Source organism: Trichechus manatus, unplaced genomic scaffold (genome assembly GCF_000243295.1).
Source record: "Trichechus manatus latirostris isolate Lorelei unplaced genomic scaffold, TriManLat1.0 scaffold00016, whole genome shotgun sequence".
Lineage (NCBI taxonomy): Eukaryota > Metazoa > Chordata > Mammalia > Sirenia > Trichechidae > Trichechus > Trichechus manatus.
In genome coordinates, this window is record NW_004443952.1 from 7,564,492 (window position 1) to 7,589,515 (window position 25,024).

General features: G+C 49.0%; 2 protein-coding genes across 3 annotated transcripts in view; one reads left to right on the plus strand and one right to left on the minus strand.

The window, feature by feature from the left end:
* Positions 1-1,872: 1,872 nt before the first annotated feature.
* AMBP (alpha-1-microglobulin/bikunin precursor) lies at positions 1,873-13,899 on the plus strand. Its single transcript, XM_004372134.1, has 10 exons — positions 1,873-1,989; positions 3,534-3,676; positions 5,214-5,290; positions 6,221-6,334; positions 6,775-6,876; positions 7,686-7,732; positions 10,944-11,025; positions 12,515-12,682; positions 13,005-13,178; positions 13,871-13,899. Exons 1-10 carry the CDS (start codon positions 1,873-1,875, stop codon positions 13,897-13,899), a joined length of 1,053 nt encoding a protein of 350 aa, XP_004372191.1.
* An 8,601-nt stretch (positions 13,900-22,500) lies between these two features.
* ZNF618 (zinc finger protein 618) overlaps positions 22,501-25,024 on the minus strand; it is a 183,049-nt gene continuing 180,525 nt past the window's right edge. For both annotated transcript variants that reach the window (XM_004372135.1, XM_012554385.1), the window contains exons 13-14: positions 24,739-24,840; positions 22,501-24,068 (exon numbers count right to left, since the gene is read on the minus strand). In XM_004372135.1, the coding sequence (XP_004372192.1) occupies positions 22,549-24,068; positions 24,739-24,840 (1,622 nt within the window). In that variant the 3' untranslated portion in view covers positions 22,501-22,548. The remainder of the gene's footprint in view (positions 24,069-24,738; positions 24,841-25,024) is intronic.

Here is a 25,024-nt window from a genome sequence, read left to right on the forward strand (position 1 = left end):
GCAGGAGAAAGACCTGGAGACCTGTTCTCATAAACATTATAGCCTTGAAAACCCTATGGGGCAGTTCTAATGTATCACATGGGGTTGCTATAGGTGAAAATTGACTCAATGGCACCTAACAACAACAACTAATCCAGTATGATCTCATCTTAACTAATTACATCTGCAAAGACCCTATTTCCAAATAAGATCACACTCATAGGTTCCAGGCAGATATGTAGGTTTGGGGGGGCTCTAATAGGCCCAACTGAAGTTACCAAGGATTTCATTCTTCTAGGATCAACAATCAAGGGCCATGGAAGCAGCAATCAATAAATCAGATGACTCACTGGGCAAATATGCTGCAAGATGCCACTTTGATGACTAAGGTGCGCCTGACCCAAGCCATGATATTTTCAGTTGTCTCACATGCATGCAGAAGCAGGACAATGAATAAGGATGACCAAAGAAGAATTGACACATTTGAATTGTGGAGTAGGAGAAGAATATGGAATACACCATGGACTACCAGAAGAAAGAACAAATCTGTCCTGGTGGAAGTACAGCCAGAATGCTACGTAGAAGCAAGGACGACGAGACTTCGTCTCACTTACTTTGGACATGTTATCAGGAGAGACCAGTCCTTGCAAATGGACGTCATGCTTGGTAAAGTCAGTGAAAAAGAGGAAGAGCCTCAATAAAATAGATTGATACAGTGGATGAAACAATGGGCTCAAACATAGCCACGATTGTAAGGATAGCACAGGACTAGGCAGGGTTTCATTCTGTTACATGTGGGGTCACTATGAGTTGGAGCCGACTCGATGGCACTTAACAACAACAATATTCAGCCCTTTCCACATACAGCTGTTCCTATATGCCAAGTGCTGTTCTAGTGTTTACAAGTATTAACTCCTTCAATCTTCACAATAATGCTATGAACTAGGAGCTATTATCCCCATTTTACAGATGAGGAAAGTGAGGCACACAGTTGGTAAGTAGCATGGCAGGCAGTATAGCTCCCCAGCCAATGCTCTCAAGCACTTCTAAATGCTGCCTCTGCCAGCAACTCCATGTCCCAGCTGGGGGCGGTGGGGGGGATCCCTGGGTAAGTCACTTCTCCTCTTGGAGGCTCAGATCCCCTATCTGTAAAGGGGAAAACATCACCTACTTCACTGGGTTGTTGTGAGAATTCAGTTCAATTCCATGGAGTGTGTAAAGTGCCTGCTACAGAGCAGTCACAGAGCAGTTGTTCAGTGAACGGAAGCTGTGATTATAATCAACGTCATTATTATTTCTACTGTTATTTGCAAGGGCTATGGGAAGCCTTGGGTCAGAGAAGGAACTCTAGGGACAGGAGCCTGGGTTCTGGTCTTGGCTCTGACATAGATTTCCCTGTGGTCTTTGGTAAGTCACGTCCTCTCCCTGGGCCTCAGTTTTCTCATGTGAGAAATGGGCACAACTAAGGTTGTCCTGCTGGCTCCCGGGGTGTGAGCTCCAGGGGGAATGCTCCGGCTGGAAAGGCCAGGCACTGCCTGTCTCTTCCATCCTCACATCCCCCCTGGAGAGGTGGGGAGTCTATGGGAAGTTTTCTGGGGGCTGAACACAGACCAGGCTGCACCAAGGCCTGTGTTTGGCCAATGTTTATTCTGAAACAGCCACCCTTGTCCCTCGGTACCACTGACCCTGGTCAGGGGACCACAGGGGATCGATCAGACCTGGCCTTTGGGCCCTGATTGGTCCTGGCTGATCAGGGCAAACACCAAGGTCATTACAAGCCTCAGGCACCTTCCCCAGCCTCAGTTTGCAGCTGCCTCATGCGGGAAGGTGGTAGCACCTCTGTCCCCAGACCAAGCCCGTGAGTAACGCCCAGGAGTGGAGGAGCCAAGAGCCATGCAGAGACTCGGGGCCCTGCTTCTGCTGCTGACCGCCTGCCTGGCAGTGAGTGCCAGCCCAGTGAAAACACCACTCAACGACATCCAAGTGCAGGAGAACTTTGACCTCCCTCGGGTAATGGAGGCTCAGTGGTGGCGATGGGGCGGCGGTGGGGTATCTAAAGCTGCCAGGCCTCCCTGGGCAAGCCCTGCTTGTCTCAGGACCTCAGTCTCCCCACCTGGAACACCAGTGGGTCAATCCCTAAGGGCCTTCCACTCAGACCGCCCAGGATTCTTTGAAGCTACAACTCCATGCCTCTGGCTTTCTGTGGGACTCTTGTCTGACGTTCTATGAGCTAAATGCCCTCACGTTCTAGCCTGTTCTCTTGGGGCTCCAAGAGGGACCCATATTTTGATTAGAACCCACCCCAGAGAAGGCTCTGGCCTGAATGCTGTTGCCCCTGCAGCCCCTCACCCAGGTGCCTATGTTTTTGTGCCTCTCCCTGCCCACCCCACCCCCAGCCCTTCCTTCTTTAATCATATCCTTTTTCTTTCGACGGAGTCCCTGGGTGGTGCAAATGGTTAAGTGCTTGAGTCCACCCAAAGGAGTCAAGGAAGAAAGGCCTGGTGATCTACTTTGGAAAAATCAGCCACTGAAAACCCTATGGAGCAGGTTTACTCTCACACACAGGGGGTCGCCATGAGTCAGAATTGTCTTGGCGGCAACTGGTCTCCCCTCAACATTTCTCTGTTAGTAGGTCCTGACTTGTGAATGGAGATATGGGCTGACCCAGAGTGGACATGTGCCCACTAGCTTTGGGGTCAGGCATTTGGAATAATGAGAAGAAGAGAAGCAGGACAGAATCAAGTCAGACAGTATGGGCTGGTGGGATTAAGAGGCGTGGGCATGGGGAGTGCTCTGGCCTGGGGTAGGGTGTGGGGTGTACGGAGTCTGAGGACTGTGTTCCAGCACAGCTCTGCCCTGGTTCACTGGCTGACCTTGAGTAAGACCTTACCCAGGGGATCCAGACCCTTCCAGCTCTGGCGTCAGATGGATTTTGTTCATGTTTAAGGGCAAGGAGGGGTTGTGGGCAGAGGGGCCACAAGGAGACGGGCCTTCTGGTGGTGTCAGATGGCGAAGGCTCTGAGGCTTTTGGGCTCGTTCAGTAGGAGCTAGAGAGCTCTTTCAGGTAATTTAAGTATGTCAGGAGGAAGCGGCAGCAGGCTTGTCTTGCATGGCCCAGTCATAGAGGAGCTCAAGGAGAAGAGAGACTTTCTGTTATGGAGCTATGGCTGCCTTGCCAGGTGGTGTGCCGCCTGTCACTGGAGTAATGAAAGACAGGACTCCTGCTCTAGGGGACCAGTGGTTGCTGGCCTTAGAGCATGAGGATTGCACCCCATCCAAGTGAGCAAGGCAGACCCCACACCTCAGCAGAGTGGGCTTTCTGCCTGCAGTGTAGGACCCCATCTGCACATCTCCTTTCTCAGCTTGTAGGGTGCCTGCAATTCCACCCTTAGGGCTCCATCCTCCCCTGGAGGTCTTTGGCCTCCAATTAACCAGAAGACATTATCACTTAAAAGCACTGGTCATTGAGAGTAGGGAGGGGAGTAGGCTTCAGCCAAGTCTTCTTTGAGGTCTGAGGGGAATCCAGATCCCCAGAGCTTGTGGCTGCTTCCTAGATCTACGGGAAATGGTTCAACATAGCCATTGGCTCCACCTGCCAATGGCTGAAGAGGTTGAAGGCCGGGCCGACCATGAGCACCCTGGTCCTGGGAGAGGGAGCTACAGACACAGAGATCAGCACAACCAGCACTCGTTGGCGGTGAGTGTGGGGGTGTGGAGAGGAAGGGGTGAGAAGGACCAGGGACCCACCATCCTCCCCTGGGCTTTAGTCACTGTCCTGGAAAGTTACAGATCTCTGCTTCCAGCCTGGACTTCCACCCTAAGCTCCAAATCCCTCTACTACCCTTTGCCCTTTGTAACTGTCCCATGTACACCTCAAAGGTAAAGTCCCCAACGCTATACCTGCCACCCAACCTGCATCTCATCCTCCAGCATTCCATAGCTCAGTAGGGGCACCTCAACTCCAGGGACCCAAGCTGGTAACCTAGGGAAGGGTGGGGGGTGGATCCTAGACGCCTCTCTTCCTCTGCCACCCTCCATTCAACCCACCATCAGCCCTGTCCATTCTCCTCCTAAATCTCTCCAGTCTGTCCACTTCTCCTCTCTCCACTGCCACCACCCTGGTCCAAGCCACCTTCCTTTCTTGCCTGTATGTCTGCAACAGGCTCTCTCTGCTACTCTTCACCTCTAACTTCAAACCTTCTTTCCAATTCATTCTTCACCTAGCAACCAGAAAGACCTTTTAAAAATTCAAATGTGCTTAAGACCCTTTAGTAATTTCTTATTGCTCTTGGGCATAAAGTTTAAACCCTTTGACTTGGCCTTCCAGGCTTCTCCCAGCTCTTGCCACTCCCCACGCCACTCTCTCCTGTGTACGCTATGACCCACCCAAATAGTCCTTCTTTTTAATCTCCGGAGCCCTCCATGTTTTTATACCTTTAGGCCTTTAGACTGATATTCCTTCTGCTGAAAGCACCTCTCCCCACCTCCCTACGCTAATTCCTGTGGATCCTTCAGACTCAGGTTCCATTTCACTTCCTCCAGGAAATACCCCCTGATGCCTCAGGTTCAGGTCACATGCCCTCCTTTGTGCTCCCAGAGCACCTTGTACTTACTTCCCCCACATGGCACTTATCACACTGATTGCATCACCTCTGGCCTCCCCACCCCACTCGATGGTAAGCTCCATGAGAGTCAGGGTCAGACTTGCTCACCTCTGTATCCCCAGCATATAGCAGTGCCTGGCACATAGTGTTGCTCAGTAAATGTTAACTGGATAATAATCATTGTAACAATAGTAAGTAATACATACACAGTGCTTATTCTAAGCATTTTCTGTATATTATCTCATTTAATCCTCACAACACCATGTCATGTAGAAATTATCACTATCCCCATTTTACAGATGAGGAAACTAAAGCCAAAAGAGACACAGAATAATAAATGAATGCATTAACTTATCACTCCAACAGTGCATCAGGATGATGTGCAGATTGGGTTGAGGAAGCTGATTTTTAGACCTGGCTTTGCCAAGAGGATGCCATGGCTCCCTCCCTTTTTTTCTCTGACCTTCCATTTCCTTAGTAAAATGGGGACAGAACTCCCTGAGAGCCTCCCAGGGCTAATGTGAAGGTAAACAAGATACCTGGAAATGTTAAGGGCCTTGCAGGAAGATGAGGTTTCAGGAACATGGGATATACCAGAAATTGCCTTCTCTTTGGTTTGTTCATTTCCAGGAAAGGCTTCTGTGAGGAGATCTCTGGGGCATATGAGAAAACAGACACAGCTGGGAAGTTCCTTTATCACGGATCCAGTAAGTGGGGTTCAAGGAAACAACCATGGGTCTCTCCTTTGCTCAAAAATACCTTGATGACTTCAGCTCTTTTTCCTTCTGCCTCACCTCTCTCTGTCCCTATAACCTTTCCTCCCATTTCTCTGAGGTGGCGTCTAACCTTCCTCCAAATTCTTCCTTCTTCCCTTTCCTCTCCACCTCCTTTTTCTTCGTCTCTCCCCTCCCCTCTGCTCTTCTCCCTTCCCCTGCTCTTTTCTCCTTTCCTCTCTCCTTCCCTCTCTTCTCCTTTCTCTCTGAAGTTCAGAATAGGGTGATAGTCCCATGAACAGTGCTGCATGCTGAGGGCAGCATGAAGATTTCATCAGTCTTCATGTCTCGTCGGACATCTGCAATCAGCTGATAAAATTTACTAAACATCTACCGTGTACAGTGTAGTGATAGAATGATTTGGACATGAATTTATTCATTAATTCAACAAATGCTTATTGAATATGCTTTATGTGTCAAATAATTGTGTTAGGACTAGAATATTCAAATGTTTGGATAGATGGATAAATAAATGAGGGAGAGAATAAACAAATGAGGGTAAACAAATGCACATATGGATGGCAGATAAATGAATGAATGAATCAATCATCCAACAGATAAACTGATGGATTAATGAATGGGTAAAAAAAGAAAAGAAAGAAGGAAATAGATAAATTTATGGACTGAGATCTGGAGAGGATGGATAGATAGAGCGGTGGTAGATAAATTAATGACGAATATACGTAGGAGTTGGATGGATAGAAAGAGAGAGACTAAAGATGGCTGAATTGATAAATGAATATATGAAAGGGATGAGTGGATAGATGGATGATGGATGGATGTGTGGGTGCGTAGGTGAAGGATCTCAGGCTAGAAGGGCCTTCTGTCCACTGATCCCTTTGGTCTTCTACATATCTCATGCAGAATGGAATGTAACCTTGGAGTCCTATGTGGTCCACACCAACTATGATGAGTACGCCATTTTTCTGACCAAGAAATTCAGCCGCTATGGACTCACCATTACTGCTAAGCTCTATGGTAAAGGCCTATAACTAGATTTGCCCACTGGAGTTGAGGGCGGGAGGAGATCCTTGACTTCTGGATAGTGGAGTGGGGAAGAGCAGAGATCTTTGCTTTTTTCTTCTGACAAAACTCCAATTAGGTGAAAGGTGGAAGGAGAAGGTAGAGCTCAGCCTCCCAGCTGAAGTGGAGTCCTTTTCTTTGGATCTCTAAAATTCCAGACCCAGAACCTCGAAACCTTTAAAAGAACCATGGAAAGAGCCCTGTGTGGAGAGTTGGGAGCATGGGGATGGGTACCTCTTCCCCTATCTCTCCATAATTATATCAAAGAGATTGAACTGGGTCAAGAGTTTTCAAATTTTCCCTGAATGAAAACCACTGAGCAAGATAACCTCCTCTGGCCCTGCCAGCCCAGGTACATGGGGGTTCTAGGTGCCTCTTCTGCTTCTCACTTGCAGGGCGGCAGCCTCAGGTGAGGGAGAGCCTCCTGGAGGAGTTCAGGGAATTTGCCCTGGGTGTGGGCATCCCTGAGGATTCCATCTTCACCACGGCCGACAAAGGTAAACAGCACCTCCACCCATCTCACATTCATGCCCTCTCCTTCTCCTTCACTGGCCCCCAGAGAGCATCTTCCCAGCCCATGGAGCTTGGCTATAACCTCTGAGATATGCAGGGATCACAGTCTCTCCCCAGCCTCTTTACAGAGAAGAGAGCTGGGGCCCCTGGATTTGCCCCAAGTCACACAGTACAGTGTGTACCTGGCAGAGCTGGGACTAGAACTAAGTCAGTGTTCATTCTACTGCCACATGTCTAAGTAAGGTTGTATCCAGAATCCTTAGGTACATCTTAGCAGGCAATAGAGTGTTGGGGTTAACAACATGGGCTCTGGAGTCAGAGCACTAGTGTTCAAATTGGCTGCTTTGAGCTAGTCAGCCTCTCAGAGCCTCATTTTCCTCATCTGTAAAGTGGGGATAATAACGCCTGTCTTAGAGGTTGCTGTGAGGAATCAGTGAGATAAAGTCTTAAATACAATAGCACTCGGCCAGGTGCTTAGGAAGTACTCAATAAATGTTAGCTATTGCTGTTCTTGTAATGATATCGATGAAACGATGATGGTGGTGGGGTGGAGATAATGCAGATGGTTATGGTGCAGCCACGAGTCTTTTTATTTTCCAGTAAATGACCTTGAAAAAGACTACTGGGTGGAGCCATTCATAGAAGTGGACTAATGCACGAGACAGTCCCAATGCCCACCTAGCACATAGTCGGTAGCACCATAAATGAAACAAAGTCTTCTCTGAGTCCAGGATTCCCCACACACCTGGTCCTCTTATTCATCCCTCTCTCCTGCCCTGTCCCCATCACTTAGGTGAGTGTGTCCCTGGAGAGCAGGAGCCAGAACCCACCGCAGCCCTGGTGAGTACATCATTCTCCTGCCCCATCCCCACCCCTCCCAGGTGCTTTGCACACTTGGTTTTTGCTGCTCTTGTTTAGGCCCTGTGCTGGTGGTGGGCAGGGTCAGTGAGGGGGGCTGAGAAAAGGCAGTGATGGGCATGGGTCAGACCCACCTGGGCTCAATCTTTGTTCTGCCACTTAGGTAACTTGTTGCCCTACCTAGACCTTATTTTTCTCAACTGTGAAATGGGGTAATTACATTTACCTTCTAAGGTTGTGCTAGAATTTAATGAGATGTTGGGAAACCCTTAGCATGATGTCTTACAGAAATAAAGTACTCAATAAATGAAAATTAAGTCAATAGATTTCCCTGAAACATAGAAAACCCAAGAGCAAGCATCTTCTCAAACCAACTCTTCTCCTACGCTGGCTTCTGCTTTTTTTGGCCATCTTGGTTGGAATACCCTTGCTCTGCTTCTCTTTTAAAGAGCTGCTAAATATCCCCCGTAGGGTTCTTTCCACTTGGTTGGGGCTGGAGGTGATGTACGGCTGTCTCATGGCCACACACCCTGAAGCTTTAGACTGTGCAGCCCAAGGTCCTTTCCTTCCATTAGAGAGTCAGCCTCTAATCTAGTCTCCCCTTTTCGCCTTTTCTCCCCAGAAGCCATTTTTGCTACTCCTCTGTCAGAAGAGGAAAAAGACAGGGTGCCCCTCAATTTTCTTCTCTCTGGATTTGGGAAGATCAGAGAGAATTATCTTAAATTGGATGACTTGCCAGTACTGGGGGTTGGAGGGCAAGGTTACGCGCTGAACCTTGCTGAACTATTCTGTTCATGTCCAGAGTATTTTGTTTCTTTCCTCGATCGCCAGTTTTTAAGTTGTTGCTTTACATTATGCCCCTCTCCTTATTTGAGTCATGTTGATGAAAATATAGGGGATGTGCTCTTTTAACCATCCACTCAATGGCAACTTGTTTTTGATTTTTTTTGGGGGGGAGAGAAATTTTGAGGAAAGTTTCAGTCTGCTATCTTAATCCAGATGTCAACTAAATCTGTATTTCTTAATCAATGTCAAGAACGATACAATAACTAATGACTCCTCTTGCAAAAGAGAGAAACCTAGCACACTTCGATTGCTTCCTTTTAGGTTTTCTGCATCTCTGCCTTTGTGGATATGATCTGAGATTGATGTTTACATTTTCCACCTCTTTTGTTTTCTTTTTCTGAGCATTAGTTTTAATGTTTACAATAAATTGAATAACGATTTTAGCAATTATTTAAATGTAATTCTTTATTTGATTGGCTTTATAGCTTGCCATCATTTACAGCCATCACATCTTCCTTTTTTTTTTTTTATATTAGTGTCTCATTTTATCTGTTTCCATAACTGTTGGCTCCTGTGATGTTGATGCAATATCATCTTGAATTTCATTGATGGTTCAAGTTTTCTCCTGTATATTACCATCACTCAGTGTTTGGTAGGGATATTTCTTCAGCTCAATCTGATTCTTCTTAGGCAGCTCTATTATTTAATTAGTTCCATGATTTTTCTGTTCCTCCATCCTCACCGAGTGTCTTAGTTTCCCAGTGCTGCTGTAAGAGAAATAATCCAAGTGGGTAGCTTTAAAGAACAGAAATTTATTTTCTCACAGTTTAGGAAGCTAGAAGTCCAAATTCAAGGCATTGGCTGTAGGCAAAGGCTGTCTTTCTGTCTGCCCTGGAGGATGATCCTTGTCTCAGTTGCTGTAACCCTGGCATTGCTCGGCTCCTTGGTGATCCTCGTGTTTCTGTCTTCCCCAGTTTATGCTCGTCTCTGTGTCTATACTACTCTTGATATCACCTAGAAGTGGTTAGGTTGAGGACACACCCTGCACTGATACAGCACTGATACGATAACAAAGAAAACCCTCTTCCCAAACAGGCATAGGGGTCAAGACGCCAACATATATTTTGGGGGGGCACAATTCAGTCCATAACACCAAGGAAGGTTTGTGTGTGACAGCTTGAAATGGGTTCTGACTGAGAGAGGGAGTCCTTGATTACAGCTTCAGTGCAACTTGAAAGGAAACATGGGACATTTAAGGTTACTATGTTGTTGTTGTACACCATGGAGTTGATTCCAACTCATAGCAACCCTACATGACAGAGTACAACTACCCCAGAGGGTTTCCTAGACTGCTGTGTCTTTTCTTCCACAAAGCTACTGGTGGGTTTGAATCACTGATCCTTCAGTTAGCAGCTGAGCACTTAACCGGGCGCTTAACCACTGCACCACCAGGGCTCCTTAAGGTTGCTATAGCTCTATTTCCAGGTTCCAGATCTTGCCTGTGGGCAGGAGGACTGCCTGGTGGCTGGTAGTTTCACTGCCCACCACTTCTTTAACTGGCACCACTGCCCTCATTGGGAGCCTGCCTCAGCAATACCACCACTATACCCAGCACATCACCCCAGAGATAATGCTGGGTGGGGGCTGCTCTGAAGTCCTGCCTCAGTGGACTCTATACCCAGACTCCTTGACAGCACTGGCAGCCGCTGCTCCACAGTGCCCCCCACCACAGGGTGTTAGGGACAATCTTGGGGTCCCTTCGCCTTACTCCCTGAATGGCTTTTCCTTTGGCAAGCAGCAAATGGCCTGGTCAGCCCCTCCTGCAAACCAGCTGCACCTGTACTCTGTCGTGCAGAAATGCTTTCAAGATCCTAGCCTGGAAATGCTGTCCTTCCCAGGTTTCTGACTCAGGGGTAGATTCTTCTCCATTATATTCTTTGGGGCATTTCAATAGGAAGATGGGGGTGGGGGTATTGCTATACTTCTCAGTTGTAATTATTTTTTCAGACCAGAAATCCATCCTGTGATGCTCATCCTGAAATTCAGGCTGATTTCATTAGCTAGTCTATGAGTGGTGCTTCTGTTTATGTTCTGATCCCCAGAGCAAATGTGGTTTGTTTACATATATTCCAAAGGTCATTGTAGTTAGTTGTTGTTGAGTCAATTCCAACTCACGGTGACCCCATGTGTGCAGAGTAGAGCTGCACCATAGGGTTTTCAAGGCTGTGACCTTTCAGAGTAGATTGCCAGGGCTGTCTTCTGAGGCATCTCTGGGTGGGTTTGAACCCTTCAGTTAGTAGTCAAGTACTTAACCACTGGCACTACTCAGGGACTTCTTATTCCAAGGGTGTAGGTGAACAATAGTAGTGAGATCCCTGCAACAGCTTCTTCTCTTTCTTTCCCCTAGAGAGCCCGGCGGGCTGTGCTACCCCAAGATGATGAGGGCTCAGGGGCTGGGCAACAAATACCTGATTTCCACAAGAAAGAAGGTAATGGTCATGTGCCTTTTCATTCCCTTCTACCATACTTTAGAGGAGAAGGGCCCACAACTGGCTCACCTTGGCTGCCCTCACCACCATGAAGTCTCCGTTATCTCTCCACTAGGGAGTCAAGGACTGGGTCTAGAAAGAGCAAATCAAGTCTAGGAACCCCTACTCTGCACTGGGTCAGGGCTGGGGGTTGGCGGGTGGACATAAGGCATGGTCCCTGAGGTTAGGCACTCCCAGCTCCATGATGAGAAATGACTTCTTCCCCTACCTTTATCACTGTGGCCTCCTAGCCTTGGTTTCCTTATCATTTCGGTGGGAGATCAGCCTACTCATGGGCAGATTATCCAATAGGCAAGGTAAGCATGGTGCTTACCTTGCTTACCAAATCATCTGTAGTGAACAATTTCACATGGATTTCATCAAAGATGTGGTGAAACCCACGTGAAATCATTCACTACAGATTAGTAAGTAAGTACGAGTAAGCCCATGCTTATCTTGCTTACCGGGTTTTCTGCCCATCAGGGATTGTAAATGTGAAAAGAGGCTTTGATTCTGTAGGAAGGTGCTGTGGGGTTGGGAGAGAGACAGATGCCAGCCATACCTAGAAGCAGAATCTTTGATGGGGTGAAAAAATGTGGAATTGTTCACTACAGTGATCTGGTAAGCAAGGTAAGCACCGTGCTTACCTTGCCTATTGGATAATCTGCCCCTGAGCCTACTGTGCTGACTTTCAGGGCTCTTATAGGAGCAAGTGGGGAAAGAATGTGAGATTGTTCTGTGTAGTTGAAAGTGTTCATGATTGATTCATTTTGTGACTTGCTCAGTAAACACTGAGCCCTGCTCTGTCCCATGCCCTGTGCTGGCACTGGGGTCGTGGAGAAAAACCATCCCCACCCTTGAAACTTCTGGACTATCTAGCAGGGGAAGGAGCCAAGGAAGAAAATGATGCACCCAGCAGGGAAGGTCAGCTAAAGGACTGGGGGAGCTCAGAGGACAGAAGGGTGAGGGAACAAGGAGGATGTCCCGGATAAAGGGACATCCTGCTGTGTCCAGATATGCAGGTAGGGTTTTATTTGAGATGACATTCCAGGGGCAGGGAACAAAGACAGCAAGGGCTTGAGGGTGAAGAGGTCAGGCTGGCCAGCATGGGCGCTGGTGAATGCATTATCCACTACTATTATTACAGATTCTTGGGGTAGACAAGCCCATCACAGGGGACAGTGGGGCTGTGGGTTCCTCATGTCATGAAGTGGAATAAGCATGGGTTTTGGAGTCCAACAGAAACAGTTTTGAATCTTGGCTCTGTGTGACCCTCAGCAAGTCACTTCACCTCTCTGAGACTCAGTTTCCTCATCTATTAAACGAGTTGATAATCCTTCCTGTTAGCATATAAGTGAAAACTAAATGAGATAATGCATGTTAAGTGCCCAGCCTGGTGGTAGGTACAAAGTAAGCACTCAATATATGCTGATGTTCTGCCCCTCCCCAGATTCCTGCCAGCTGGAGCATGACGTAGGTCCCTGCCTGGGGATGACCAACAGGTATTTCTATAATGGCTCATCCATGGCCTGTGAGATTTTCCAATATGGCGGCTGCTTGGGCAACGGCAACAACTTTTTCTCAGAGAAGGAGTGTCTGCAGACCTGCCGAACTGTGGGTGAGTGCGGGACACCCCATCTTGTCTCTGTGTACTCTGCACCCTCTCCCAACAAACCACCCACCAACTTAACAGGTAGCTAAGAGAGGGTGCATTAATGTTGGAATTCCAGGGTACTTTTCCTGAAGCCATAGGAATTCCACTTTTGTTATGGGTGACCCTTGGCAAGTCATTTCCTGTGGACCTCAGTTTCCCAATCTGAAAAAGAGGGGCAAGGTGTTCTAGAGGAGCGGGGTGGCCTGGCTCAGGCCCTTGCCATGTGTACCCAGTGAGCAGTCTCAAGGATTACTAATGCTCTGTGCCTACTCCCCCACCCCAACAGCGGCCTGCAATCTCCCCATAGTCCCTGGCCCTTGCAAAGTCGTCTTCCAGCTCTGGGCATTTGATGCTGTCCAGGGGAAGTGCATCCTCTTCAACTATGGGGGCTGCCAGGGCAATGGCAACAAGTTCTACTCAGAGAAGGAGTGCAAGGAGTACTGTGGCACTCCTGGCGATGGTAGGATGCCCTGCGGGGTGCCTGGCTGGGCCAAGGGGCTGTTGGGTCTGGGTGGGACAGCGCTGGCAGAGGATAGGGGTAAGGAGCGCTGAGTTCCGGACTCTGTACCAGGTGACCAGCCCATCCATCCTCTGGAACTCAGCTTCCCACCTGTGAAGTGGGGCGAAGCCCTATTGGGGACCTGGGCAGAGGGTGTGCAGGGCAGGCTGAGCAGCCAGGCAGAGCTGGGCTCTAATTCAGGCACTGCCACACCCAAAGTCCGGGCACTTTGAAGTTTGGGCAAGTGCCAATTTAAGCCTGTTTTCTCTTTTGTAAAATGAGACTTAACTGCCTGCCTCCCAGACATGACAGTGCCCCGCGCATAGTTAGCACTCAGCTAATGGCAGCTGTTATTAATAATACAATAATGATACAGTCAAAAGACCAATAGCATGCAAGGCAACAGCAATGGCTTAGTATTTCTCTGCCTTGATTTTCTCACTGGAAATGGCACCTCAAGTAAATCAGAAGAGGGCATTCACTTTGGAGATATCAAATCCTTCCGCGAGCAGGACTTTCTGGCCCCAGGTGCAGGTCCTTATTCGCCCAAGCTGCCTTCCCTCCTCCCTGAGGCATCCCCATCCCCAGGTGTCCCAGCCAAGGGTCCTTAGGCGAGCCCCACCCCCATTCCCTGAGCCTCTCTGTGTCCACAGATGAGGAGCTGCTGCGATTCAACAACTGATGCAGGCCAGAGGGTGCAGGGGAGCCTCGGCCAGTGTCCATCCCAGCACCTCGGGCAGGCCGGGCTAAGACCTGGCTCAATAAAAAAACAAGTGATAAACTCCTGAGATTCCACGTCCTGACTCTTCATCGCCGTCATAGTTGTAATGAGGTGAGGGTGAAGAAGGGGAGACAAAGCCAGGGTGGGGACTTAAGAATCCCCCAGCATTTCCCAGAAGTGAAAAATGTATGCGCTGGGAATATAATAAAACTATCTTCAATCATGCGACTGGCTATGTAAATTATGAAGCATAATCACAGTTCTATTTACCCCACAATAGTGTAAGATGGGATTGTTTTAATAACACTGGAAAAGAAGAAAAAAACCCAGGTGCTGGTTTCTGGGAGAGGCTACCATCAGCAACCCGGAGTCACAACAAGTAATTGTGCCCTAGTATGCCCAGCGGTTCAGAGAGAAGGGCCCACATGTGCATGAAATAATTCCTGCTCCTCTGCCGCTCTGAACTCCCCTACCCAACATTTCACCTGGGTTACATTCAAGCCATGTCCCCAAGTACCAGCTGCTGGGAGCTGCGAAGCTTCAGGCTGCTTCTCCACGTAGCACTCTGATTTCTCATCCCCTGGGGTCCCCGCACTGGCCCTTCCCCTGGAAAGAAAACAGTTCACAGCACGTCCCATGGACAACCAGCTGGGCCTTGGATCCGAGCCAGCGGCCCTGGGTGTGGCCTGGCTTCTTCCACTTGAGGAAGAGGGTAGTAGGCTGTCCAGGGAGGCTCAGGCTCTGCTCTGGCTCACAAGCACACTCCAGAAGTCTCCAAATTAGACACTGGATTTACAAACCTCCATCTATAAATATCTTGTGTGTTTTGATGTGGAAAGCCAACCCTGGCAACAGAGACACAGGCAGGGCCAGCGTGCCTCTCTCCTCCGTGGAAGCTGTGTGGGAGAGCTGGCTCAGAGTATGGCCGAACTCCAGCAGCCAGGGGCTGGGGAGGAAGCATCAGGCCAAGCAAAAGCCATGGGGGACTACATGAGTTGCCGCGTGGAGATGCTGCTCAGATCTTCAGAATGAGCAGAGGAAGGAGGGCACTGGGGTGACCTGGCCTGGCCCCTCAGTTGGTTTCCCAGTTGTTCCTTCCGCATCCCCCACTGCTGGCCATCTGGGCCCTGCCTGAACCTCTGGGATTGGGAGCTGTTCCCTTCTTCCCAAGGTGGACTTTCTGTTTCTGGGCAGCTCTGGGAACAGTGAGCCCAGACACTGAGCAGAAATGTTTCCACAGCTCCTACTGTCAACTTTTTAAGTGATAGATGCTGTCATGGATTGAATTGTGACCCCCCCAAAATATGTGTCAACTTGGTTAGGCCATGATTCCCAGTATTGTGTGGCTCTCCTCCATTTTGTGATTTTCCTATGTGTTATAAATCATAATCTCTGCCGGTGATTAAAGAGGAGTAGGGTGGGATATAACACCCTTGCTCAGGTTACATCCCTGATCCAATGTAAAGGTAGCTTCCCTGGGGTGTGGCCTGCACCACCTTTTATCCTACAAGAGATGAAAGGAAAGCAAGCAGAGTTAGGGACCTCATACCACCAAGAAAACAGTGCTGGGAGCAGACTGCATCCTTTGGACCTGGGGTTCCTGCACAGATAAGCTCCTAGTCCAGGGGAAGACTGTTGACAAGGACCTTCCTCCAGAGCCAACAGAGAAAGCATCCCCTGGAGCTGACACCCTGAGTTTGGACTTGTAGCCTACTAGACTGTGAGAGAATAAACTTCTGTTAAAGCCATCCACTTGTGGTATTTCTGTTACAGCAGCACTAGATAACTAAGACAGATGCCATCAAGGATTTGGCAAAAGCCACGGACACTCTTCCCACAAAATGGACAACATGCACAACACATATAATGTCACACATCATACGGGAAACCCAGGCCACCAAGTAAAGAGGCACGAGAGGCACATGAATGACCCCTGGGCACGGTGAACTTGGACATATGCCTCAGGCATTGGGTCTGTATGACTCAAGAGAATAAATCCACTCCTCCTTCCATGGGACAGTGATCTACAGGTAAGGCCTGGGAGGGGCCAGTTTCTGTTGGCCCTGCATCCCTCTCTCATTTATCAAATACCCGCTGAGCTGGGCCAGGTGCTGGAGATGAACAATGAACAGGCCTCTCCTGCCACCTAGGAGTTTACAGCTAAGGAGTCAACACCCCAACTCACAGAGCCCGTGTCCCCCTTGGGGTGCCCTCAGGTCCACCTCCCCTCACGAATGCCCCTGTAGGTGCGGTGCTCCTACCTGGATGCTCTGGCCTGCCCCAAACCCAAGAAACACACCACACACGGCCATCTTCCTAAAGGTCGTTTTATTGTAAAACCATAAATACAACACTGACATGAAATCATTTAAGCAACTGATCCTCTCTAACTGTTAAAAGGATGTCTTTTCGCCTTGGCATCAACCAACTGGGAAATAATGCTGCAAGAATTCGGGGGTAGGGTACTGAATTCTGGGCTGGGGCTTTTGGCGACTTAAAGGAACCAAGTGGAACCTTCCTCTTCTCCCTGGGAATGTCCCACTTTTGGACAATAACTGACAGGTAATAACAGCAACATTTAAACAGCTCAGTTTCTATTTTTATTACTTTGTAAAAATCTTTTCTTTCTTCTGTTCCTTTCCTCCATTTGACACCAGTAAAAGTTTTAAACATCAAGAAACTGATTTGGCTGTAAATGGAGAAACGGTACCAAAACAAAGAGAAACAAAAAAACCCAAAGGACAAACAGAAAACCCTAAATAAACCCTCGAGTTTGGTCTCGGAGGTTTACATGTCACAAGAACCGTCAACTCAACCCCCATGCAATTTTCCTTGGAGAGCCGTTGGATCCATACCAACGATACAGGAGACTGCAAACAACGTCATTTGTTAATTAACACAGCAAGTGTGACATTAGGTAACTTTTTTTTTTTTTTTTTAATACAGTACATGGTACACAGGGTCCCCAAGATGGCCCTGCGTAAACCCCTCGTGAAGACTTTAGCCAAGCACTGGCTGTTTATAAAAATATTGTGTTGCTACAAAAGTATAAATTAATGCTACCGGTATTAAGAAATATTAAACACATAAAACTTATAAGGATTAAGAAAAATATTCATTAATACCTGTAGAAAACTCTGGCCTAAAAAAGATATTTTTTTGTGTTTTTGTAAATTTTTTTTTTTTTTGTATTTTTTTAAAGATGACTTGAGTTTCTTGCACTCGAAGAGAGAGACACAGTCAGATGTGTCTGTGGTATTGCCTAGAACGTCATAACTACTGAGAAAGGATGGGGGTGCACGCACGTGGTTACTGAGTGGGAGTGGGAGAGAGGTGGGGGCACCAAGGCTTTCTCAAGATTTACCTGATGTGAACGAATCACCAGCATGAACTTGCGGGGAAAAGAAAAAGGTAGGATCAGAAAACAACTGAAAATAATTTACGCTTCTTAAAAAATCTCTCTGCTTCTTCGGGTGGTTGTACAAAACGGGTTCCTGATGTTTGGGATCAGAATCGCTCTGGGTGCATTGCCTGTGGTCTAAAAGCCCCCAGCTCTGCAGTGCAGTTCTTCTCCTGGCTGGCAAGTCCTAGCCCCAGATCACTGCTTGGGAACCCACCCATCCTAGCTGGGCAGGCAGGAGGATCCTTGGCTGGCTCCTGGGTTGTGGGAGAAGGCCCTCTTTCTGGCTGGTCTCAAGCCCCATCGTCCCGGCCAGCCTGGGTTTCAGGAAGCGCCACAGGAATCGCAGGCCCCTGAGGTTGCGAACAAGGCTGGGCCATGCCCCTTTAAGGAACTTTGGTTCAAAGAGTCAAGGTGTCTGGTGGGACATGGGCCTCAACCCCGTGTGGGTGGGTAGGACCCTCATGGGTCGTGATGCTAATGCCCAACTGCAGATCTAGCAAATTCTCCTCTGTACAGTTGGATCTTTAAAGTGACACCTGTGGAGGAGGTGGGACATGAAGACATCAATCACTACCTAGCGATCTTACCCTTTATGAAAATGGAGCAGGCGCCTCTTCTCATGGAAACCACAGGGCTCTTTTGGTGGAAACCAGGGCTCTACTGGCCACGATCCTCAAACCAAAATGAGGCAGGAAAGCAACAAAATCCACCCCTTGGAAACCCTAAAAAGGGGAAGCCGGGAGGGAAACATGAGAGGAAAAACACTGTATCATTGGTTCACCATAACTGGCCTAGCGAGCATTAGCCACACTGAAGGAGAGGTGAGGCCCTGCCCAGGTCTCCCATGGGCCCGGCTTGATGCAGGGGTTGGGGTGAGACTGGCAGGGCCAGTAGCTCCCCATCTACTGTCTCAGGAGACAGCCTGAGCCTTCGTCTCTTGGTTTTGTCCATAGCCTTCTGAAGAGCCCTCCCTCCTTCAAATACATCTCAGAGGTGGAGGCGTGGCACCATTCCCAACGGCAACACTACAGACTTGGTGCAGCACAATGGGGCAGGGGGAGGCTGACTGCCCTGCTTTAAGCATCTCTTCTTCCTGTCTCTTCAAGCACACCCACCATGGTGACAATATTCGGGACACCTCACAGGACCTCCCTTCTCCATCCTCAGCTCAGATTCACTTCAAGCCTTTCTGTGAACCTGTGGCCCCCTAGAATGTATGCTATATCCCTGACATCTCTCTAGTGTCCACTTTCTAAGGAGTCTAGACCAAGTCCAGGGGGAAGCAGGTGCCCCTGTTCAAGAGCAGGTGTCTCCTAAGACACAGGAGGTTCAGCTTCACAGCGGAAAACTTGCCTTGTCGTTGTTCTCTGCTGTTTCTTGAAAGTGCAGGAGATAAAGGGGGCAAACTGAAGGAGTGGACTCTTGCCAGACTGACACACCTTCTGTCCAAAACGTTCTTTTCTGGAATCCAGGAGACCCATAACTTCTCATCCATATCACTCTCTGCTTGCCTGGAAGCCATGGTACCCTTTCCCAGTCAAGAGTCAATCCCAAATGCCAAGCATATCAAGTAGGGTGGTGGTGAAGCTCCTCACTGACTGACACAGCAGGGGACCTTTTACACTGTGAACCTCCCAGAGAGGAAGTACGGGCAGAAATGAGTTTTTCTTGGTGGCCCCTCCATTCCGTTTCCACAGGCCTGACTGACTGACCCAGGTAGAGGGAAAGGGAGAATTGTGCTGGGACAAGAACATCCAGTCATGGCAGATGGTACTGCTGTTTTTGGTGTTGCTGAGGGACCCTCCCCTCCTTCCACGATGCTGTGGTCCTTGGCCTGGGCTTTGCTGGTGAAACAAACTAACCTCAGATGAGGGCAAGCCACCACAAAGTGGAGGCGTGCTTTCTCCTCCTCCCCACTGGGGTCCATGAATGTCAAAACAAAGACCACTGCTGTTCTGGCAATCCTGGGGCTTGAGCTGAGCTGTATTCAAGTCAGCAGGCAACCATCTTGAGCTGCTAAGAATGACAGAAATGGTCCAACTTCCTGGTCTCCCAGCCCCCAAGAACTCGCAGTGGTCACAGAGCTGGGACGCAGACAGCAAATTCTTTACAAAGTCAAGGGCAGGCTGAATGCCAGGAGATGGGCTGGAAGAGCCTATCTCAATCCTTTGGCTGAAGCAGAATTTGAATAAGGTGGATATTGCTGGAAATAAAGGGGCCAATGGCTCAAGCTGTTCGTTGCAGCAGGATTTACACTAATGGGAATAGGCTCTGGGAGAAAGGAGACTGAGGGGGGCCCAACCTTTCTTGTTGGTGACACCACTATTTGGGGGAACTGAGGGCAGAAGAGAGAAATGACTGCCTGCCACCTTGTTATCTGATGGAGGAGATGGCTTTCTGAGTACTTAGTGGCATTCACATCAAACCTGCAGAGGCAAGCCAACGTCTAAGTACTAGATTGAGCTGCGAAGTAGGATCGAGGTATGAGGTGACAATGTATGAACAGATGTCTAGAGTTTAACAAGACCTACTCTGTCCATTTGTCTTTCTGGAAGGCAGATATCCCCAAGTTCCAAAGACAAGAATGCTGAGTGCTCTAAATGCACATCTCCACTTGGACTCTGATGACTCTGCAAGAAAGTGGAATGCCTAACCATTTTCTAACCGGCCCAGTGATGGGGAGACACTAGCACAGCTCTGCTCCAAGCAGAGGGAAGACAACGCTCTGCTTCCATAGACCTCACAAAGTGGGCAGTTCTTATCTTCCTTGTGTGGCTAAAAGTGCCAGGTCATGGACTATTCCCCAGCAGCAACGCAAAGCTGGAGGGATCTTTTGTTGTAGGCATCTGTCAGTCATTAGCAACCCTTCTGCCACCTTCTGGTATGCCCTTGAGGGTCTGACCCAAGTCTTCATGTGCTCCCAAAATGTGCGAAGTGGTGTGAGGGTGCTGTCCAGGTTTCTCCCCTTTTCATGCAAATGGAGACTCTTCTGATGGCATGATCCCAGCTGGAAACGTGGTGGAGGAAATGCCTAGAACTTCTCCGGGGGAGGAAATGGTGTGATGATTCCTGAGACCATGGCTTGCTGGAGCAAATGTGCAAATGGTCCACTCTGATTCATTTCTCTTTCAATCCGTCCAAGGCTCTGGAAGGAGAGTTGGGTGAGTTCTCATGAGGCAGAGTGTGCAGGCTTGGCCCCCAGGACTGTGTTCTGGGCCCAGGGCTAAGCCTTCTTGAGTTTTCAACCAACTTCACGCCCCTCCTGCCAAGGATCTGGGGGGTGGGCGGTAGGGCTATCATACAGTGCTTTTTGTAGTCGAGGTATCTTGTAGTTGGGTAATGCTTTATCACTGGGAAAGGATGGAGGCGGCGTAGCCAACCCCAGGATGGGAGAATGTGCCTTTGCAAATAGCCCCCCACCACAATGGTGGATATTCTCAGATGGAGCACTTAGCGTAACATGTCTTCCCCACAGCTACAGTCATGGGGGCGGGCGGGGCAGGGCGTTGGGACCACAAGCACTTTATTCACTAACAGGTAGGGCTGCTGAGCACTGATTCTGATGGAACCACTTCTCGAGCACCTGGACTGAGAATGTAGAATCTCAATTGCTCACAAACAGGGTAGCAGGACAGAAAAGCCTAAATACATCTTTCACAGCATCAAGTCAAGTGTGGTCTAATGCCACCCCACCCTCAAGAACATCAACCGTTTGGCCCCAAGGCACCATGCTCAACAACTGTCTTAGAAAGGAGGCCTGAGGGGACTCCAGGGGCTGTGGGCCACCATACTGCCTGAACCCCTGGGGTTCTGGGAAGGGAGGGGAGGCTGTGAGTCTGAGGTGTGATGAACATGACTATGTGACTACAGATGGACTCCAGAGTCCCTGCTGAGTGGGAGTGTCAGTGAAGTGGTGAGTAGTGTAATGCACTCTGGGTATATAAATCGGACATTCGCAGTACCAGACACAGCCAACCAGGAGGGTGGGTCTTCCACTTACATTCAGGAGAATTCCTAAGCCACATGCTTCCCCTATGGCTTCCACCAAACGCAACATGTGTGAAACCTGTGACTCCTCCCCCGCCCCTGGTCTCCAAAACAGTGCAGCCAATTTCTTGGTCTTGGCTGATCAAATACGTGAAAACTCTAGACTGTACAAGGAAGGCTAAATAAAAACCTTAGGATTTTGGATATACCATTGAGATGAGCTAGTTTACAGTGTGACTTGAAGAACAAAAAGGGCAATTAAAAAAAAAGACTCCAAAACATAAGTTATACACATTCAGTGCCTCCTAGCAGAGTCTAAATAAAATTTAAGAAACAAAACAACCCCCCCCAAAAAAAGGTAGAAATTGCTAAAATGTTAGGAAAAAAATCACTTAAGGAGTGGAGACAGTATCTGTACTTATCTGAAAAATGTCTTTTTGTTTTTCTATCTTATATTAAAAAGCAAAAAGTCAGCTTTATATTCTTAAAGTCTCCTTTCCTGATTTGGGGAGATAGACAGGTGTGTTTCTAAGGCGGCTACCCCAAAACACCCAAGGGGTGTCACAGAGGCAGCAGCTCAATGCCCTGAAGGTGAACAAGAAACAAAGTCCAGTGCAGAAACTGTCCATCTGATGCCGTTTAGAGAATCCATGGCAGAGCAGCCGGAGGAGAGAGAGGGGACACAGGACAGCAGGGGTGCTGGTGGGGGGGAGACAGGGAACACGGGATGAAGGACAGAGAACGTCAAGTCACTTCAGATCTCAGCTGCCTGAACATTTTACAACATCAGCTTTCTACCAATCTGCACACCTGAAAACGGAGTCTTTTAAAGCCCCCTAATGGAGAAAAAGGAGGTGAAGTGTCTTCCCTCTTTCCCACACACTCAGCTTTCCTGACATGCCCAGTTTAACGCACACGTGCCCACGAGTAGGCACATGGACATGCACCAGGGTCGTATGCGTGTGCACGCATGCACGGAGCTTCCGTGGCCATGGAGATGAGCACAGAGCCCCCCACAACCACGGAATGTGCGCTCACACATGCACACACATACTGAAAAAAGCACTTAAGTTTCCAGGGGGCATTTATAATGAGGTCCACAGTGTTTAGAACTTAAATTCCTTTTCTTTGTTTGTGACAGTGTTGTGTTTTTTTTCCCTAATGTTCTTTTTTTTTCTTTTCTTCCTTTCTTTTCTTCTTTTCTTCCTTAAAGTCAAGTCTTAAAGCATGTTGGATTTCAGAAACATGAGTTTGTTCATATCTTCTGGACTTAGCAGTCGTCTCCTTTTGATTAGAAGGGCCTGTTCACACATATTTACACACTCGCTCCTGGCCCCCACTGCCGGGACTGCTAAGAGCCAGAAGGCAAGCTTGGCGAGTTTCGTGTGCTTTTGGGTCACACATGACCAGTACTGGAAGAGATCAGGGGTGGCCTGGAAGAGGGGCTCCTGCAGGTAATCGTAGACCTCATTCTTCCCAAGCCGATCGTCCTCCTGAGCTGTGGGGTTCTCACCAGTGGCAGAGCGGGGCTTCTTGGTGGCGGGTTCAAAGTCGGCCTCCTCAGTCCAGGACTCCTTCACCTCATTGATGAGCTCGCAGACCTTGCCAATGATCTCCTCATGCTGGTAGGGCGGGACGGGCCGCAGCTTCTGCTGCGGGTCCAGAATCATGGCTACCTTGTGTGCGGGGTGCACCTTGAAGTTCTCCTTGAGTGCCTCCAGGAAGAGGTGGCACAGCTTGCTGACGGTGCCTGCATCGTTGGCCTTGGCCGTGAAGAGCTTCTCCAGACGGACGTAGGTGGGCAGCACCAGCTGCAGGGTGGGCTGGCTCTCATTGCTCAGCTCGATGACTGCTTGCTTCACTGGTGTCAGGATGGCGGCCAGGTTGCTGAGCAGGTGCTTGTTGAGGCTCTGGATGAGGTTCATCTTCTTGGCCCGGCTATAGAACTCGCAGATCTGCTCATAGCGCTCGTGCACCAGCAGCAGCGAGTCCGTGACTGAGTTCCAGCAGGGCGGTGGTGAGGTCTCCTCCAGTGACCCGAAGGTCTCCTTTGCCAGGCCGGTAGAGCCCGCTAAGTCCTCGCACACATTGAGCAGCTCAATGACCTCGTGCATGCTGCGGGCCTGCAGAGTCCGCTTGCTCAGCACACTCTGCACCACTGAGTTCAAGGCACAGGCTGAGCAGCGAAGGCACATGCCGGCCTTGGAGAAGGCGGACGTGCTCACCCGGCAGTCTGTCACGTACACCGTCCTGATCTCCGACATCACAAACTCCGACAGCACGTTCTGCACCCAGTGGTGCACCAGGTCTCCACTGTCACGAATGTCTGCGCCCTTCACACCCAGCACGTAGCTCTTTATGTGGTTGCCCTCGGCCTGGTAGGCTGTGAGGATGTAGCAGGAGTCAGGGCCGACGCTCTGTGAGTGGCAGGTGACGCCAATGCCCAGGCAGGCGTTGCTGCCCAAGGCACACGTCACCTTCACCTTCACCTGGTTGTACATGCGTGGCAGGTGCTTCAGCGCCAGTGTGTTGAAGTTGCCCAAGATCTCAGTGACAGAGAATGCCCCATAGCGGGCACCGCTGTCCACCAAGGTCTGGGCCAGCTTCAGGAATTCCTTCCCACTCACCACACTCAGCGCACCCAGGTCGGCGCACATGACTCGCAGCAGCCGCTCTGCGATGTTCTGCCGCTCCTTCTCGGGGATCATGCTATTGTTGGGTGTTAAACCACTGGTTGTGGCTGGTGGGGGACACAAAGAGAGATGTAATTAATCCCGGCATTTGAGGCTCCTTGATCCAGCTGCAGCCTAATGCTCTAAGCACCTAGTATTAGGATATAATGAACGGATTTCATCTTGCACACAATTTGGTGATGCTGGCTGCTTTTAGCATGTGACGGTCTCACAAGAATAAAGTTCTATGACTGATTAGTAATGCCTGCCACAGGCATGGGAATAATGCAGAGTGGTATGTGTGCAACATACTTGCTGTATCTGTCCTTCACCTTGACCTCTGAGGCCAATTACTCTAATCTCTTCAATATAGGAATTGCCTCTAATAACATCTCTGGGACAATAAAATGTACAAGGCAACAGCAAAAGGAAAGAAGAGTAGCCAACAGATAATGTGAAGAGGTAGATTCTAGTTCTGATTCTCTCACTAATTTGTGGTTTCTGATCACAAACAAATCACCTCCCCTCCCTGGGCTTCCTTTGGCCCATCCAGTGAAGTGATAATTCCTGCATATGAGGTCTTAGGTGTAAATGTGCTTTTGAGCCTGTTGTGCATTATCACGCACCATCGTGGGAGGCAGAGGTGGTGGGATGGTGGACAGAGGCAACAAGAGCATGAACTAGAAGGTCCGTGGGTCCCATGAGCCACCAGGGCTCCAGCCCTGGGAGAAGACCTACTGTTATTGGCACTGTTCCTCTGCAGTTGAGGTTTCCACTTCTCTTCCACAACAGCAGATGGTGATCGAGATTGGTTGGAGGCCATGTTGTTCTCATTGTCAGCTGTGGGCACACAGGGACAGTTTGTTACCTTAAAGTGCAAGAGGCCTGCTTACTAAAAAGATGAAAAATAGAGCACAGTGGGTAAAAGAAAAACATGGCTTCTGGGAGTCAGGCTAGGGTTCAAAACCTGGCTGCTCCTTAGACAACTTTCTCATGTTTGTGAAGTCTCATTTTCATCATTTGG

Bases quoted from the DNA above. Each gene is read 5' to 3' on its own strand.
- AMBP (XM_004372134.1), top strand. From the start codon at position 1,873: ATGCAGAGACTCGGGGCCCTGCTTCTGCTGCTGACCGCCTGCCTGGCA. The intron at 1,990-3,533 runs GTAATGGAGGCT...GCTGCTTCCTAG, and splicing joins AGAACTTTGACCTCCCTCGG to ATCTACGGGAAATGGTTCAA. The intron at 3,677-5,213 runs GTGAGTGTGGGG...GTTCATTTCCAG, and splicing joins ACAACCAGCACTCGTTGGCG to GAAAGGCTTCTGTGAGGAGA.